The sequence below is a fragment of the Apostichopus japonicus genome, chromosome 21 (genome assembly GCF_037975245.1).
Source record: "Apostichopus japonicus isolate 1M-3 chromosome 21, ASM3797524v1, whole genome shotgun sequence".
Taxonomy (NCBI): domain Eukaryota; kingdom Metazoa; phylum Echinodermata; class Holothuroidea; order Aspidochirotida; family Stichopodidae; genus Apostichopus; species Apostichopus japonicus.
Genome location: NC_092581.1, coordinates 9,411,833 through 9,429,030, shown reverse-complemented (window position 1 = coordinate 9,429,030; position 17,198 = coordinate 9,411,833). Strand labels below are relative to the sequence as shown.

General features: G+C 37.1%; 1 protein-coding gene across 3 annotated transcripts; it reads left to right on the top strand.

The window, feature by feature from the left end:
* Positions 1-1,773: 1,773 nt before the first annotated feature.
* On the top strand, positions 1,774-14,529 carry LOC139963001 (uncharacterized). Of its 3 annotated transcripts, none has more exons than XM_071963450.1 (6): positions 1,774-1,888; positions 9,111-9,370; positions 10,158-10,211; positions 12,381-12,470; positions 12,848-12,967; positions 13,561-14,529. In XM_071963450.1, the coding sequence occupies exons 2-6, from the start codon at positions 9,137-9,139 to the stop codon at positions 13,717-13,719; spliced, it is 657 nt and encodes a 218-aa protein (XP_071819551.1). In that variant the 5' UTR covers positions 1,774-1,888; positions 9,111-9,136; the 3' UTR covers positions 13,720-14,529. The 3 variants fall into 3 exon arrangements, with proteins under 3 accessions (XP_071819551.1, XP_071819553.1, XP_071819552.1); XM_071963451.1 differs by lacking the exon at positions 1,774-1,888 and adding an exon at positions 6,572-6,748; XM_071963452.1 differs by lacking the exon at positions 10,158-10,211.
* Positions 14,530-17,198: the final 2,669 nt, after the last annotated feature.

The window sequence follows — 17,198 nt, the reverse complement described above, 5'->3', positions numbered from 1 at the left end:
TCCCCATTAATATAGAGCGGATTGCGAGAAGGAACAAAGCAATGTTTTATAGTATTAGTAAAAGTTTCTAAAAGTTTCACCATAATAGTTCGATGAACATATACTAAAAACCGTGTGCGGAATGGCAGTTATTACATGATAGCTGGTTACCTGTTACACAGTTTAAGTATACACACCGTTTAATAAACCAAACTATTCCAAATAGCTGGGCGGAACAAGAGCAAACATCATGTTTACAGTTACTGGCTGTCGATTACATAAGGTGGATGAGTCGGTTTCCTCTGTCACCTTTTTTCACCAATCTGTACAGTTCTAATTGTTAGGGTAAAATTAATTACTGCAATTACGTTGACACGTAACCTTAGATACATGATACGTTATATAATTAAAGGTACCTTATTAAGTACCAGCGACAGGGGTTGGTCTGTAAATCTTCTGGTAGCGTCCTGCGAAGACTTGAGATCCTCGCGAGACGAGCTTCGACGAAGTCACCGATGCTAGGGAACCAAAAACAGCGTGTTCAATTAGTCATTGAATATATATATATATATATATATATATATATATATATATATATATATATATATATATATATATATAATTGAAATATATATATAATTGAAAAAAATTATATATATTTATATATATATATATATGTATGTATATATATATATATATATATATTTATATATATTTATATATATATATGTAGTGTTGTTTACTGTTTCACTTAATAATCGTCATTCTTGTTACTTTTTTTTGCGTATTTACATTGATACACCACAGAAATGCTGGGAGATCGTGCATGATTTTAAATCGTTGATTAACACATCATTAATATTATGGGATATGTAAATAGTTCTATCGACAGACAAAAGGATGTACTAAGCGTCATGTACTTTAGATGAAATTTTCTTAGACATTCATCAATCTTTGTTGACAAGGTACCACTTCAGCAACTGTGCCTATTAATGAAAAGGACTGGCTGGGTATTGGTAGTTACTGGTTTACTTGAATAACTCCTGAATTTGTTTGTCGATAGGAAACAGAGGTCTGCAATTAGTGATTAGTAGGAGGTTTGTTATGGTGTTCCACAAGGCTCAGTCTTAACTACCTTTCGTTCATTGCTTAAATTGTATGCTCTCCATACTAATATGCTTTGTAGAATCAATACACTTGCTGTCGACACCAAATATGTATGCAAAACTATGTATTGAAAAGGTAATGATACACTTTCCTCCAAAAAAAAGATTATTTAACGTTTTAAGTAGTCTCAGCAGTGGCAAATGGTTTTCAATGTTATAGTCAGTGCGATTTGCAGGTATAATCCTGTTTAGATAGTCTCCATGCCGAATTAGTTATCAGGATGTTTTGGTAAAATGGATATAGGTGTTTATAATGATGTAATAATGCTGCATAACAGTACAGTCCTTTGAATGATTAGGGGAGTTTTTGAAATGTTTCGGAAAAGAAATTGTTCCCAGATTGTTTAGACTTGAATATCATATTCAAGCATGGGGTCCTTACCTTACCATTATAAAGACAAGATTGGTTTAATATGTACTTATATGACCAAAAACGCTGTTGAAGGTACTCTGTAGGTTTTTTTTTTATTGCAAGCATGCAGCCAACCGAATGATAACTCACCCGTAATAGATCGCTCAATTTATATGGTTGGCTTATTGTTTACTGTCTGGCATTGTCAATATTGTTGTTCCTACTTTTCAATAACGTTTTTTCGTTTCGTATGCTACGGTATTTCTCTTTGGTGGTCATGTTATGCATTGTGAGCACACTTTAGATACTACATATGCTTCAGAGATTACGTATGATAGGTCTCGTTTAATAGAGCTGATATTAGATGATATCTGTGCTGCGAATAGTTGTGGTAAGTAACTGTAATTTGTTTATTACCAATAAACAAGAAACGAAATTTCAAAAATGTGTTCATTTATAGAAATACTTCAAAGTGAGAAACGTTCAGAAAAGACAAACTGTGTAATAGGACTAAACCTGTGTCAAAAACATCCCCCCCCCCCAAAAAAAAATGCACTGTTTGTTAAAAATCTACACAGAGGCATATCGATTACATGAAGTGGATGAGTCGGTTTGCTCTGCAATATAATTACGAGACGTAAGTTTTATAGCTGATGAATTGTTAGTAAACAAATGGGAATGATATCAACGAGTCAGAATGATGATACCGAAATGGTTTGTAATCCAGAAATAAAGACGTTACATTTGTGGTGTAGTTTTGTTATTAGCGCATGGCTAAAATGGTGCTGAATCGTCCACGCGCACGTGATTAGTTAATATAGCTTATACATCGTAAATCTCTTTGCCCGATAATTCCCCATAACCAAGCTCTGCAAGTTATCCAAACATTGTCTTTCATTTATGTCTCCAAAATTAGTCAGTTTTGGATACTTATTTCTTTTTGCACAATTTATCTAACAAGAAAAGTAGGAGGTACCGGTAAATAGTCAACATGAATTATGATGAAAAATAAAACATCGTGGGGTTTGACAGGACATAACATAAAACAAAAAACAATACACAAAGAAAATAAGTAGACAGTCCATGAAGTTGCAGATGATCTCCCAAAGGCTGGTCAACTATTGTGCTAGCTATGATGTCATCACTCAGAGAGGCGCTTCGTGTAATGTCCAGGCATTCAGCTAGTTTTGAAGTGCTGCATAACCCTTACGGCTTAGGGGAAGTTTGCCTGACTCTATTTTGATCGTACAATCTTCATTCACCTCATACCCTTTCGTTAATTTAGTTGTTGTTTCCTTAATGGAAATCACACCGTAAGCCGTATAATTGTTATTTGTATCTTAGACAAAAGACAACTCTTATATTTGGTGACTTTTGACCTTTGACGTCTTAAGACCCTGGGCCATCATAGCAGAATGTCTACGCGTACACCCACATCGTTTTAAGGGAAGCAGGTCACTTCGCCCAACAACCATTTCGCCCAACTGCCATTTCGCCCAAACTTACCATTTCGCCCAACCAGCCTTGTCATTTCGCCCAACCAGCCTGGTCATTTCGCCCAACCAGCCAGGTCATTTCGCCCAACCAGCCTGGTCATTTCGCCCAACCAGCCTAGTCATTTCGCCCAACCTTGATTAAATATGATACTTCAAAAGGAAACGTTCGGGAATTGTTGACGTTACAGGATACGAACCGAATATTAAGGAAACTTGAGGATGGATCATTGTGTTAGGGGTTAGGTTTGATAGTAAACGTTCGAATATTAAGGAATATTAAGGAAACTTGAAGTCCTTTACTTTGTATAACTTTAGTAAGGAAACGTTCAGGAATTTTTAACGTTACAGGATACGAACCGAATATTCAGGAATCTTGAGGATGGATCAGTGTTTTTAGGGGTTAGGTTTGATAGGTTTGATAGTAAACGTTCGGGAATTGTTAACGTTACGGGATACGAACCGAATATTAAGTATACTTGAAGTCGTGGTTAAATTGATTACATATGTGATTACCTATGTGGTTACATTGATAAAGTGGTTACGTTGATTACATATAGTACTTCAATATTATGGACGGGTTTTATATTTTAATTTTTTTTCAATTTAATAAGGAAACGTTCGGGAATTGTTAGTCAGTAAGATGAATCAGTGTTTTAGGGGTTATGTTTGATAGGTTTTTATGAATACCGATTCCCCTGTGTTTGTATAACATTAGATTAACACTATGTAGAACTAGATAAACCCAAAGGATGGATAAAAAACAAATTGAACTAGTGGAATAGAAAAAGTAATATTATTCCGACTGAATATTAGTAAAAATAAGGTTGGGTGAAATGACTATGATGGTTGGGCGAAATTACCATGCTGGTTGGGCGAAATGACTATGATGGTTGGGCGAAATGACCATGCTGGTTGGGCGAAATGACCAGGATGGTTGGGCGAAATGACCAGGCTGGTTGGGCGACATGGCAGTTGGGCGAATGGTTTTTGGACGAAGTGACTAGAAAGCGTTTTAAGTCTCAAGAGCGTGAGGTTTAAGATTTTGCGACACATTTTTTGTTTGACTTTCGACCTTTAGTGCCTATACGACTTAAGTTGGCATACCCATAATGGCGTACCTTTTCCGTCTTTTTATATTTTGACCTCTGACTTTTGACTCTCTGACGTCACCAACCACGTATGTACCACAGTCACTATTAATCTATCAGACTCATGTTTGCGACACACTTTCAACCAATATGGTTGGAACTTTTTTGAGTAAGTGACTTTTGGCGATTTATGTTAATTATCGATATCGATTTTGAAGTCCTGTTCCCTACATGGATACACGAACTAGCCATAGTATTGTTCTGGTGTTCGAGTTAGAAGGAATCTGTGTCCAGTGGCGGAGAAACAGGGGGGGTTGGGGTTTTTTAACACCCCCCACTTTTTGAAGAGGGGGGTTGGCCCACACAATCAACCCCTCCCCTAGTTTTTGCCAGTAATGTTCTGTTGTAGCCTATGTTATGTGCTCCAAATGACATAATAAATCAAATTATTAAATTTGAAATTGTTAAAGTCATTTCAACCTTTTACCTGGTAGGCTACATCAACAGTTAACGACCGAGAACCGAGTTAGACCCACACATTATTTCTAGCCCCTTTCCCCCACCTTGCGCATTGGAACTTGTAGCTCATAGCGCTAACTTCACCCCACAACAGACATACACAAAATAACGTTTTGTTGATGTTGAATAGCTTTGGAACTGTATACACTTGCCAACTTCAACGAGGTGAAGGAAGGAAAAGAAAAAGAAGAAAGAGAGAAAAGGAGAAAATGATGGAGTAGAAAATACGGCAAGAAAACGGGAAGAGAAAGAGGAACAGTGACAAAATTATTCGAATTTGTGAAGCAAACAGCAGATATCACATCATATCAGTGAGCATGAAAATGGCGTTCCACGATAAACAGCCTCCAAACCATGGGCGCAGATCCTGGTGAGGACAGCGGGACGCGTCCCCACCAACTTTTTCAGTAGTGGGGACATGATATACCGTGTCCACACCAATTTGTCTTGACCAATTGCTGCATTTCAAGTTCCCCTGTATTGAACTTTGGCACAGTTTAATCCAGCATTGTGCAAATGACATGCAGCAGTTCTCATTTTATTGTATTTTATCCACAGTTGTTAAATATAGGACGGAAATCGCATTTGCGGCAGTCTATATTTGTTTTCTGGGAGAGGACCCCAGACCCATCGTATATACAAAAGTCCACTTGGATTATTTGTCCCCTGATTTTCTTTCTGCAGACGCCCATGTATTTCTCCAAACTAAATTTCTAAGCCATGAGATCTAAAACTTAAGGAGGTTTTGGAGCATCATTATAGGTCTGGGAAGTGTTATTTCCGGCGAACTGGGAGATATATTTGCCCCCAAAAATCGTACGCTACGCGCGAACCCATGGTCGCGCTCCGCTTAGTGTCATAGAACAGACGCGCGTCCCCACCATTATCCAAGACTGATCTGCGCCCATGCTCAAAACTGTCGATGTGTGTAGTGTTCGGTTTCGGAAATATCTGGTATATTTTTATTTCCTTCAACGAAATGTAGCCGTCTGAATTTTCGAAAATTCCCTAACCAACATTCTTCATCATACTTCATCATACACGTGCAATTTTGACCCGTCTGTTAGGGTTTGAAGGAGGTTTTTCTATATCGGTTGTCCATAGATGATATTTTGTGCAACATTATGGGTATGTTGTGAAGTGAATTTATTCATGAGAATTGTGAATTTTCAAATTCTGAACAGTGGGGCTGACGGATATTGTGTGCCGCGATGAAGAATCACCTACAAAAGCAATGATCCACAGGATATGTGATGAAGTCAAACATGATGTGTGACTGGTGACAATCTTCAAAAAGGTTATAGACGAGAAAAAAAGTATTTGGAAAAAAGTTGGTTCTCAGGCAAAAGTGTACATATGGTTGGTCAGTTTCAAGCCCGAGAAGTGCCATTTCCGGTGATCTGGGGGTACCAAAACCATAAATTTGCTTGTACGCTGCGCGCCAACCAATGGTGGCACTCCGCTTAGATAGTAATACGCGCCCCCCCCCCCCGGGTTAGAAAATCCTGCATACGCCCCTGGTTAAATGCAGCTTTCAAGGCCTGGGCAGTGCCATTTACTGCAATCTGGGAGGCAAAATTTGCCAAAAAATTCTTGTGCACTTCGCGCCAACTTATGGTGGCGCTCCACTTAGATAGTGAGCCAGCAGTTATGACTTTTTATTTCATCAATGGCCTTCAACCCCCCCCCCCCCCCCACTTCAGACAAGAAATCTCCGCCACTGTCTGTGTCAAAGTGTTAAAGAACACAATACATTATGTCCCACACCCCAAAATACTCCACTCGATATTGTTGTGCGATACCATATGGTACCTTCATTGTTAGACTTGTTCAATTATTTAGATTGGTGTGGGGTTTGCCTAGCATGAAGTTAAGTTACTATTCTTTCTTATATGATCGTACCATCGAACAGTACAAAAGATATGGTTGGCTCATTGTTTACTGCTTGGTACCAATTTTTCGTTCCTACTTTTAACGAACTTTTGTTGATCTTTTGTTCACACCGAGAAAGGTTATGTTCCAGTGTTCGAGTTAGAAGGAATTCTGTGCCACAATACATTATTATCCACATCACAGAAGACTCCACTCGAAATTGTTTCGTTCTCGAGAACTGATAAAGGCTGCCTGTGCATGTTGCGAATAGTTGTGGTAAGCACACCCCATTTGTTTATAACCAATAAATATGAAAGGAAATATCCAAAAAAATTCATTTTATAGAAATACTTTCAAATTGAAAAAGAAAAAAAATTGTGTTGGGACAAATATATTCACAAAACAAAATTACTGCACTTTTCTTAAGAGGCTACACAGGCTCTGTTTATTTTCGTCTTTGTTCATTACGAGTCTCGGCAATCAAGCAATAATTCGTATGTCCTAAGTAAGTAAGTACGCTTGGTAGAAGCCTTTTTGTGTTGACAAAATAATATTCCTCAACATATATTTAGCGAATAGAAAGGGCAGCGTAAAGTCGTCATGAATACTAGACGAACTGGTATAATGTAAATTTCAGTGGCAACGGAATTTCATTGACAGCACTGAAGGAATAAACCCCTTAAGGCTGCCACATGTTATTGTTGAATAAACAGTCAAGACTAGAGAATTGGGGGAATAACAGGGTTACTGTAAAACAATTAGGGGCTTTCTACACTCCAAAATTTATGAAAAACGTATTTGTTTAACAAACTTACTTGATAAAACGATTTGGGACAAGTACAATAACAAAAAGTCAACCAACCCACGAAAAAGTATAGGATTCCTGACGACTTCTCTTACCTCCATTATGTTTCATTGTATTTTGTCACCACCAGAGATCTCCGACGATATATCCTAATTCATTGTACTATTGGATCGTTCAATATTCATACTTCAGTTTACTTTGAAGTAGGTGTTGCTTGGAATTAGTTGTGAAACTAGGCTTAACTTTATGCCTACCACTGGAAAACCAATAGGCTAGGCTACAACAGGTTTGCTAAGTATCGTCGGGAATGAAGTAGGCTTCATATGTTAACCACAAAAGTTTGTCATGAGTGTTGATTGTCTGAATATAGCAAGACCACATTTTTTAAGAGACATTAAGGGGCATGCCAGTATTCTAGAGGATACCATATGTGTTTAAGCTGCATACTTACGAGAACAGAAGGCCTTATTATTTTTGTAAGGACCTTCTTTCATTGTTTGATATATGAGGCTAACAAACATTTTTACTTTTCAAAATATGGACTTGTTGACCATCTCTGACATGACTGATTCACAAATAAAAGACTGACATCTGCAATTCTGAATTCCTTTAATACAAATAAAAGGTAGTTTGGGGAGAGATTCTTGCTGCTGTATACAAAATAGGTTAAAAGTGTAAAGTTCAAAGCTTGAAACATCCATGCGTCAATATAAGATCACTAGAAACGCGCATTGAATTTCATGATATTGTATCGATGATGTGCTTTGCCAGTACTGTCCTCGAAATATGAAGGTAACGCTGCACCATGTTGCCTAACAATAACAGAAAGTCTCTTTCCCTCCACAATTGATGTGTTTCTAAGCATTTGTGCACACTTATGAAGGAGACTGTCCGTTATTGAAAATAACGGATGGTCAGGAATGATCACATGATGTAATATCAGCCAATCGGACGCAAGAATAAAAATAACATTGAAAGGGATCGCAGAAACTTTATTACAGCATGGGTTTCGTCTGTCGACTTGATCGTGTCTACCTTTGCGTAAAGTTAAATACTATAGTCTACTATATGGTTTCTTGTGATACGAGGTCAAGAACGAACATTAAACTAGGTAACGTTACGTGTACTGCAGTTACATCGTTAGACTACAGGTGAGTGTGCTTGTTATTCTCTCTAATGGGTTCAAATGACTGGGGTTCTCTCACCGTTTAATGGTCATGGATATTTGATTGACTACGTAAAGTCTTGATCCTTCTTTGATGAAAATGAGATCAGGTTGAGTTTATAGACCGTGGCGTGTCTATTTCTTACGGTTAGGAGATTGTATGAACAAGAGAGATGTAGAGGTGCAATATGTTTAAGGAGAGGATGGAGTTTTCTCTTTCTAGAATATTTCATGGTCCTGAAAAGAGTCGTTTCTTGAAATTGTCTTTTCACTAGTATATCGAACATCTTTTGTGGTCCTGTCATGTAACCTCACATTCTCTTCTTTCTTCATAGCAGTTAAGTAGTGCTGGGTAATTCGTTATTTCCAGGAAAAACCCCTCGTCATAAAACCGTTTTTTAACTATAATGAGCTTGGAATTTTCATAAACCCTAAAAATATAACACTAAAATCCGAGAGTAATGGTTTTCTTAAGAAAATTAGAGATTTTAAGATTCAAAAATAGATTCCACAAGGACTGCACGTTCGAGATTCCACAAGCTGTCCAAAGAAAATTCCGAAGAGGATTTTTAAGCCGATTTATACCAGTTCTTTGCATCCTCTTACTAAAAGTTACACATGGTTACAATAAATTACCTGAATTTTATTTTATTTAAACTTTTGTATAGAAGTGAAACGGTTGTAATAAGGAGAAATGGAACCAGTAAGCCATCAGAAAATTGTGCATGGGAATCTACAACCTGTCGGTATTGGACAACAGCCGCAGGTGATTCAAAATGCCGGGAACCTAAAGGGATCTGTGCCTCGCTTCACCGTGGGAGTTGCCATCATTATTTGTGGCATTATCGAAATCATGCTGATGATCGAGTTACGAACATCATTTGACTCATATCTGGGTGTTGTAGGTTGGGGAATCTGGAACGGTGCGGTAAGTGTATAGCTATATCTATATATCAATAAATCGATATATCGATATATATATATAGCGATACATCAATATATCAATATACTTGGAAATCCAGAACAGGGAAAAAACCTTCCAGCCTCCATCGGCATTCGAACCCGGGCCTCCCGCTTTATATGTGGACACCCTAACCACTAGGCAATGGACGCTTATTGTTTGTCCACAGGTTCGAAACCGGTAAGGAAGGTCGAAATTCCACTGTAGGAGTTTATCACCTGTACCGAACAATACTAGTTCTGTTTTGGTGACATATTTGCTTTCCTCTAGAGATCAAACATGATGCTAGCCAACTAGAAATCATTTGTAATTCCTAAAGCCGGATCTCGAAAGAGATACTTTGAACAAACTCTATTAAATGAAATTGTGGTAAACGACACAGGCAAATGATTATATATATATAATTGAAATCGTAATGAGTTGGAAATCCAGAACAGTGAAAAAACTTCCAGCCTCGATCCACCGGGATTCGAACCCGGGCCTCCCGATTTATATGCGGACACCCTAACCACTAGGCTATGGACACTGATTGTACGTCCAGAGGTTCAAAACCGGTAAGGAAGGTCGTAATTTCACTGTAGGCGTTTGTCACCTGTATTGAACAATACTAGTTCTGTTTTTGGTGACATATTTGCCTTACTCTAGAGATCAAACAGGACGCTAACCAACTCAAAATCATTATGATTCTAAGCCGGATCTCGAAAGACATACTTTGAACTGACCCTGTTAAATGTAAAACGTATTTTATCAACAGTTTGCCGTTACAACTGGATTTTTCGGCGTTTTTAGCAGAAAAAGGAAGTGTATGGTAAGTTCCGTTAAAACCAGGTAGTATATCGATAAGGGTCGGGACGAAAGAGTGACGTTACGAGAGAGAATCATGAAGCTAGCGAATTTTCAACGTGGTTGGTAAACACAACACTTCAATAGGAGTCTCAATGTGGACCCCATGTAAGTCACACACACAGATTTCCTCAATCCCGTCTCCCTGTCATGAGAGTACAAAGAACCTAGATGTTATTAAAGGTTAAAAAGAAGATCACTGAAGTGGTTGCATGATTGAATTTGATGCTGTCGCTCATTTTTCATGCTGCTATTGGATTTGATACTCTCACGATTTGGATATGGTAATTGATTTTCAATTTCAATTTCTTTATTCCAGTATAAATTATAAAATTTATAAATAGGACACATAAAAATGATACATAAAAGACGTAAACATGTACAAAAATGAAAGCACGAACAAAAACAAGAAATAAGATAGAGGATTAGAAGTTTTAAAGATTAAAAGGATTATAACAGAGATTCTAAGAACCCATTTTGAATATAAATGGCTGCTCTGTAGATAAATGAGTTCTTAAAAAGCATAATTCTAAAAGATGGCAAGATAGTAGGATCACGTAGATTGTACTTGCTGGTTCTATTGCACAGAGAGATCAACTCTGAGTGAAGTGGGTGATCTTTAGAACTATGTATATTCTTAACTAGTCTTATGAATTCATTTTTAACAACAGTGTTTACTTTACCAACAAGGCTTTCGTAGTCGAGATTAAATATTTTTGAGCAGTATTTCAAGAAACTTCTAATTCTTTTCTTGTCCTTTTCAAGTAGAAAGTGATACCAGACAGGAACTGCATACACAATCACTGGCAGAATTGATGAGCTGAAAACCTTATCTCTTACATTAGAATGAAAATAAGGAGTAATGTATGCCAACGTTGATACAATATAATACACCTTAGACATCGATTTAGATATATGTTTAGTAAAGGTTAACTTGGCGTCAATATCAACTCCTAAGTACATAGTATGAGATACCCGCTCAACAATGGAGCCCTGAATATAAGTTTTCTGATCCCTGGTCTGAATGAGACCTTGATGTTTAATGTTAATGTTTTCAAAAATTATTTCTTTAGATTTCTTTGGATTAAGTAAGAGGTTCTTCTGCTCAAACAAATTGACCATATTATCAATACAGGATTTATAGTCATTTTGATTTTCAAGGTGTGTCCGCTTTGAAATGTTACGGGATATAGCTGTATCATCAGCGTACTTAATTACATCACACCCCATAGAAGAACGTATATATCATCTGTGTATATTGTAAAAAGTAACGCAGATAGAGGGCCTCCCTGGGGGACTCCCACTGTAATATTTGATTCCTCTGAATAACCTTTCTGTAGCTTGACTTGTCGGGACCATCCTTGTAAAAAATTAGCCAACCAAGGTATAAGCCATGGCTCATCGATAAAACTACACAAACCTTGGATTAACCGATTTGGTAAAACCGTATTAAAAGCACTTGAAAAATCTAAGAATAAAACTTTAGTGACTGTTGTGTCACTCTGATTTAAACCAGAAACAACACAATGTACGAGCTTGAGTATAGCATCTGTGCAGGACACGCCTTTTTTGTAGGCAAATTTTGAAGCTACGGTTGCTGTTCATGTGACGATTTCTGACGAGATCCTACTAAGTGGGTTTCTCCTGCAGCCCTATTCACGCTTCATATTTCGTTCACATCGTATCTATATTCATGTATTAATGACATTGATTCATAAGGATTTTAACAGAAATTTGGCTAGTTATTGGGTATATAGGTATATACAAATGGCGAAGTGACCAAATTCAAAACTCATAAGTATGTAAAGCTTCGCGATTTCATTTAATAAGAGGAAAATGGACAATTTACCTTCACTCAATTGCGTATATGTACAGCACATGTACAGCACATGTACAGCACATGAACAGCACATGTACAGCACATGAACAGCACATGTACAGCACATGTACAGCACATGTACAGCACATGTAAAGCACATGTAAAGCACATGTACAGCACATGTACAGCACATGTACAGCACATGTAGTCAAATAATTGTATCAATTCGTTGATAGTCTTAAACATATGTGATTTATATTTTAGTTTTATTTGGCAAGAGTGTTGCAACTATTTTGTGTAATTATTTTCTTTCAGGTAATAACTTTCATGGTCCTGGCCATCATTGCGACACTTATGAGTATAATCTGGTGGGGTCACCAGGCGTCTCTAGTCCCATGTGGTCAGGTAAGTTAACATAAACAAAATCGAAAAATATGAAATCGAATGTATCAAGATCTTCGGAAAAGGCAAATAATATACTAATTATTGTTGCTATATTCGTTTTAGTGAAGAGAATGTTTCGTAAATTATAAATATGAATCTATCCAATGTTTTTCCGATGTAGGTACTTGGGATATTTAAAACCGGAAGGACGATGTGTTTCATTTACCATTTAAGTATTAAAACACCCTCTGAACGAACTTCCACTCTCGATTAAATTTATTTGCTAAGCTTAACATTAAAATTGTTTTTTTTTTAATTCACGGTAAAACCTATTGTAGGAGCCTACCGTCAATTAATTTTCACAATTTAACCTAGTCACTTCTCCAACTGTTTTTCAGATTGACAGTGACAGGTACATTATGATAACTGTAACATATGCTCTGCAAGCTTGTTTGTGCGTCATTGGGGCAGGTTTTACATGCACTGCACTTTCTGCTGATAACCAACCCCAGCAAGTGGTGAGTGAGAAGTTTAAGAGTTCAACTCGATAGTATCATATCTATATATGTATATGTCACCTCGCTTATGCTGTCGTTTGTATTCATAAAACTCATGATTACGCATTATCTAATTGCATATGGGTTGAATCTAATTATTTTACATGAAACATGAAGTATATTCTGATACTAATGCAACTTTTTCTATCTAACATCATCTCTTGGCTTATGAAGTGTTATGAAAGTACATTAATTACCATCGTCCATCTAACTCCTCGATGCGATGATTATTATCAAATGAGTTCCGTGTTTTACTTAAAACTATATATATATGTATATATATATATATATATATATATGTATATATATATATATATATATATATATATATATATATATATATATATATATATATATATATTATATATATATATATATATATATATATATATATATATATATATATATATATATATGTATATACACATGTATATATATACATATATATATATTTATTTATATATATGTGTGTATATACTTATACATTTCCAATATGATAATGTTATCTTTGTAATATAGTACTAAATCACTGACACTGTTTTTTTATCATTTAGATTGTCAGCCGATTTCTCCCGGTAACACCACCAGCGATGCACTCATATGGAGCAGTTATGTTCGATCAACCACCTGCATACACTCCCAATATTAGTGGCAATCTCGCTTCTTCCTCAGACTATTGTGTGGTAACTGCCCAACCATTCTATTCTGAGTAGAGCAAACTAAAACGCAAAAAAATAACTCGTTGATATTTTAAATGTGTAAAATAATATTTTTGAAATATGGTCAATGGTTCTACGGATTCGACGGATTAGATGGTTTCTTTATTATTTTGGTGGTACAGTGTCACATAACAACCTCTGCATATGAGAGGTAGAGAATCTGATGTACTTTTGCATAAATCTAGAAAATAATAATTGGTATTTAGAAATTATTTTATAAAAGACTATTACACGTCGTTATATATACCTATTGTCAATATTAGGCTTCATTAGAGCAGGGCTCTCCTTTTGTAACATAGCTGATTTGTTACATTTATATTCCACATTCAAATTCACTATATGTCACTAAAGCTAAGCAGGAAATCAATCAATGTTTTACTTTTCTTTAAATAATAACACTTGACCAGTACTTGCATGAAACCACTTCTCAGTCTAATTTCACTAGGGTAAGACATGTAGTTCAGACATATCGCCAAGCCAAGTCGGTCTCGAAATCGATCAATATCCCTCTTGAACAATGGTGAACGTACGACCCTGGTGATACGATATGAAAGGGGTCTCATATCACACTTCACGTTATTGTGGGTCACTTAAACAGCCTAGTAAAAGTTGAGAGTTGTTTATGCACGGTTTATTAAATCACGCATTGTATCGGATCTCAGTTGTTAGCAAGTGGTTCTTGTGTATATCTTTGACTCATATTTGTAATTCTGATTGGTTTTGGGCCTTCGGGCCTTAGTTTTAAGTTGGTGTTTCAGTAAGTGATCACACCATACAAAACAAATAAACAGAACCAATAAATTACAGTCAGTCTGATCTATTCTTTAGTCTTTGAAATCACATTTCGGAATCCCCAATTACCCAGACAGTATCTGTACTGGCTGAGGACATTCTTTAATTTAACGGGTATGTACTGTTAGTCGAACATTTTCCCCCTTCATCAGCGAATATTTGGAGAAAAATCAGTGTCCTTTATCACAGTTCGAGATTATTGTTTGCATCCTGATATGATTATACTTAATAATCGAATCCGCCCGACCACTTCATCATATCGACCCTAAGCGCAATTTCCATGTAGTTCAGTGTACGTAGTAGTAGTTGTGCTATATATTTTTCTACAGCGATAAACAAATTAAGTTGTCGTGGCTTAGAATAAGCTGATTTGGACTCAATCAAACAATCGAAGGCTGTTCACTTAATCGTGTAACTGTATCGTGACTCCCTCCCCGTGCGTCATCTCATTTGCATATTTGTCGCAAATTCAGTCGTTTTGAGAGTAGTGAATGGGACTTAGTAAAGCTAATTATTAAACAGTAAGCAATATTTTTTCGTTTGAAATTATTCATATTCTTAGATTATCATCCAAAGAAATCTTGAGTATGAATTTGAAAGGGATCTGTACCTTGTCAAATGTACTTTAAGTGCTGTACATGAAGCAGCACGTAGACACACAGACTCTGTGCAAATATGTGCTGCACATGTTCCAGTTGGAATATCAGCCACTACCCTCACCCCCCCCCCCCCCCACCCCAATCATCAGGCCTTAGCTTCGTCCCTGCGTGTTCATCTGATATCAGAGGTACGTGTCATCAAAGTAGCGTCACCTTTTGGTTGGAGATAACCTGGACAATACCAATTGCAACCTAAATAATCATCGACGTATATCGAGTAATCAATTTATGCAGCATGTAAGTATAATCATTCTGCGGACTTTCTCATCAAGCATAGCAGTTGGTTTATTTTCATGCATGGTTAAAAATGTACTTCCTTACAGCTCAAATTCAAATCAATGATAGGGTAAACCTTCAAAGTCTTCCCAGTATGCAAAGATTTTGTAGCATTCAATACTTCTTTTGCAAGTTGTGAATTGGACACGTTCATCATCATATGTGTCATCTCTTCGCTACAAGCATCCGTTTTGGTATTTTTTACGTGCACTGCAAGTTGTAATGATACCAAACCCCAGCAAGTGGTATGTGAGAGTTCATGGAAGCTAAAATCACCATATCTGTAGGCCTATATAATTATGTTTACTATAATTGTGTATATACATTACCATAAAACTTCAGAATACTTCATTGGTGTTCATCATATGGACTGAATCAGGCGCGTATCCAGGATTTTCTAACCCGGGGGGCGCGAATTACTATCTAAGCGGAGCGCCACCATCGGTTGGCGCGGAGCGTACAAGAAAATTTCTGGTTTTGATACCCCCCAGATCACCGAAAATGGCACTTCTCGGGCTTGAAAATGAGCAACCAGATGTAGACTTTTGCCTGAGAACCAAGTATTTCCCAAAAGTTTTTTCCATCCATAACCTTTTTGAAGATTGTCAGCAGTCACACATCATGTTCGACCTGATTGCATGTCCTATGGATCATTGCTTTTGTAGGTTATTCTACGTCACGGCCCACAATATCCGAAAGCCCCACTTTTCAAGGTTTTAAGCCCATTACTTGTTGAGAATTTGAAAATTCACTTTTCTCGTGAATAAAATCACTTGAAAACATACCCATAATGTTGCACAAAATTCAATCTATAGACAACCAATATAGAAAAACCTCCTTGAACCCCTAACAGACAGGTCAAAATTGAACGAGTAGAGGAAAGTATGATGAAGAATGTTGGAGAGGAAATTTTGGAAAATTCCGACACAGTTAATTTATTGGTGTAGAAATATTGCAACCTCTTATAATGGCTTTTACAAAACTTGGTTGAAGGAACAGAAAAATAGCAGATATTTCCGATATCAGGTATATCGAAACCGAACACTTCACTCATAGGCGTAGGTCCCGTAGGAGGCGGGGGCTGCAGCCCCCCCCCCCCCCCCAATTGTTTTCCCATTTTTTTCGGGCACCTACTGAAAGAAAAATAAATAGCAATGAATAGCTTAAAATGATCTCCTTGGTAATTTAAATAAAGTTGTAAGCTTGGCCGACATTACTACTGTAAAAGAGAGTTTTGACATAAATGGATCTGTATGCTTTTTCTCCATCTACATAAGACATTTGGTTGTTTACATTAGCATCCGGCGGTATACTGTGCAACTTTGACGGACCGTAAGGTACACGATGCCATACAATGTAATGACCGATCTTGCCTATATGATACTGGCATCGACATATTGGCTTTTTTTTCGGGCAAGTCATTACAGCCCCCAAATCCAATCTGGCTCCTACGCCTTTGACTACACACATTGACAGTTTTTGAGGCTGTTCATCGTGGAACATGCATTTCAATCCTCATTGATATGATGTTATATCTGCTCTTTGCTTTACAAATTCGAACAGGCGTGTAGCGAGTAATTGCCAAGGGAGGGCGAAGCCTGTAGGCAAACTATCTAAGCGAAGCGCCACCATGAGTTGGCGCGAAGCGTACAAGAAAAATTTGGCCGAAAATGCCTCCCAGATCGCTGGAAATGACACTTCCCAGGCCTTGAAAGTTGCATCTAAGCATTGTCTATTTTGAAATTA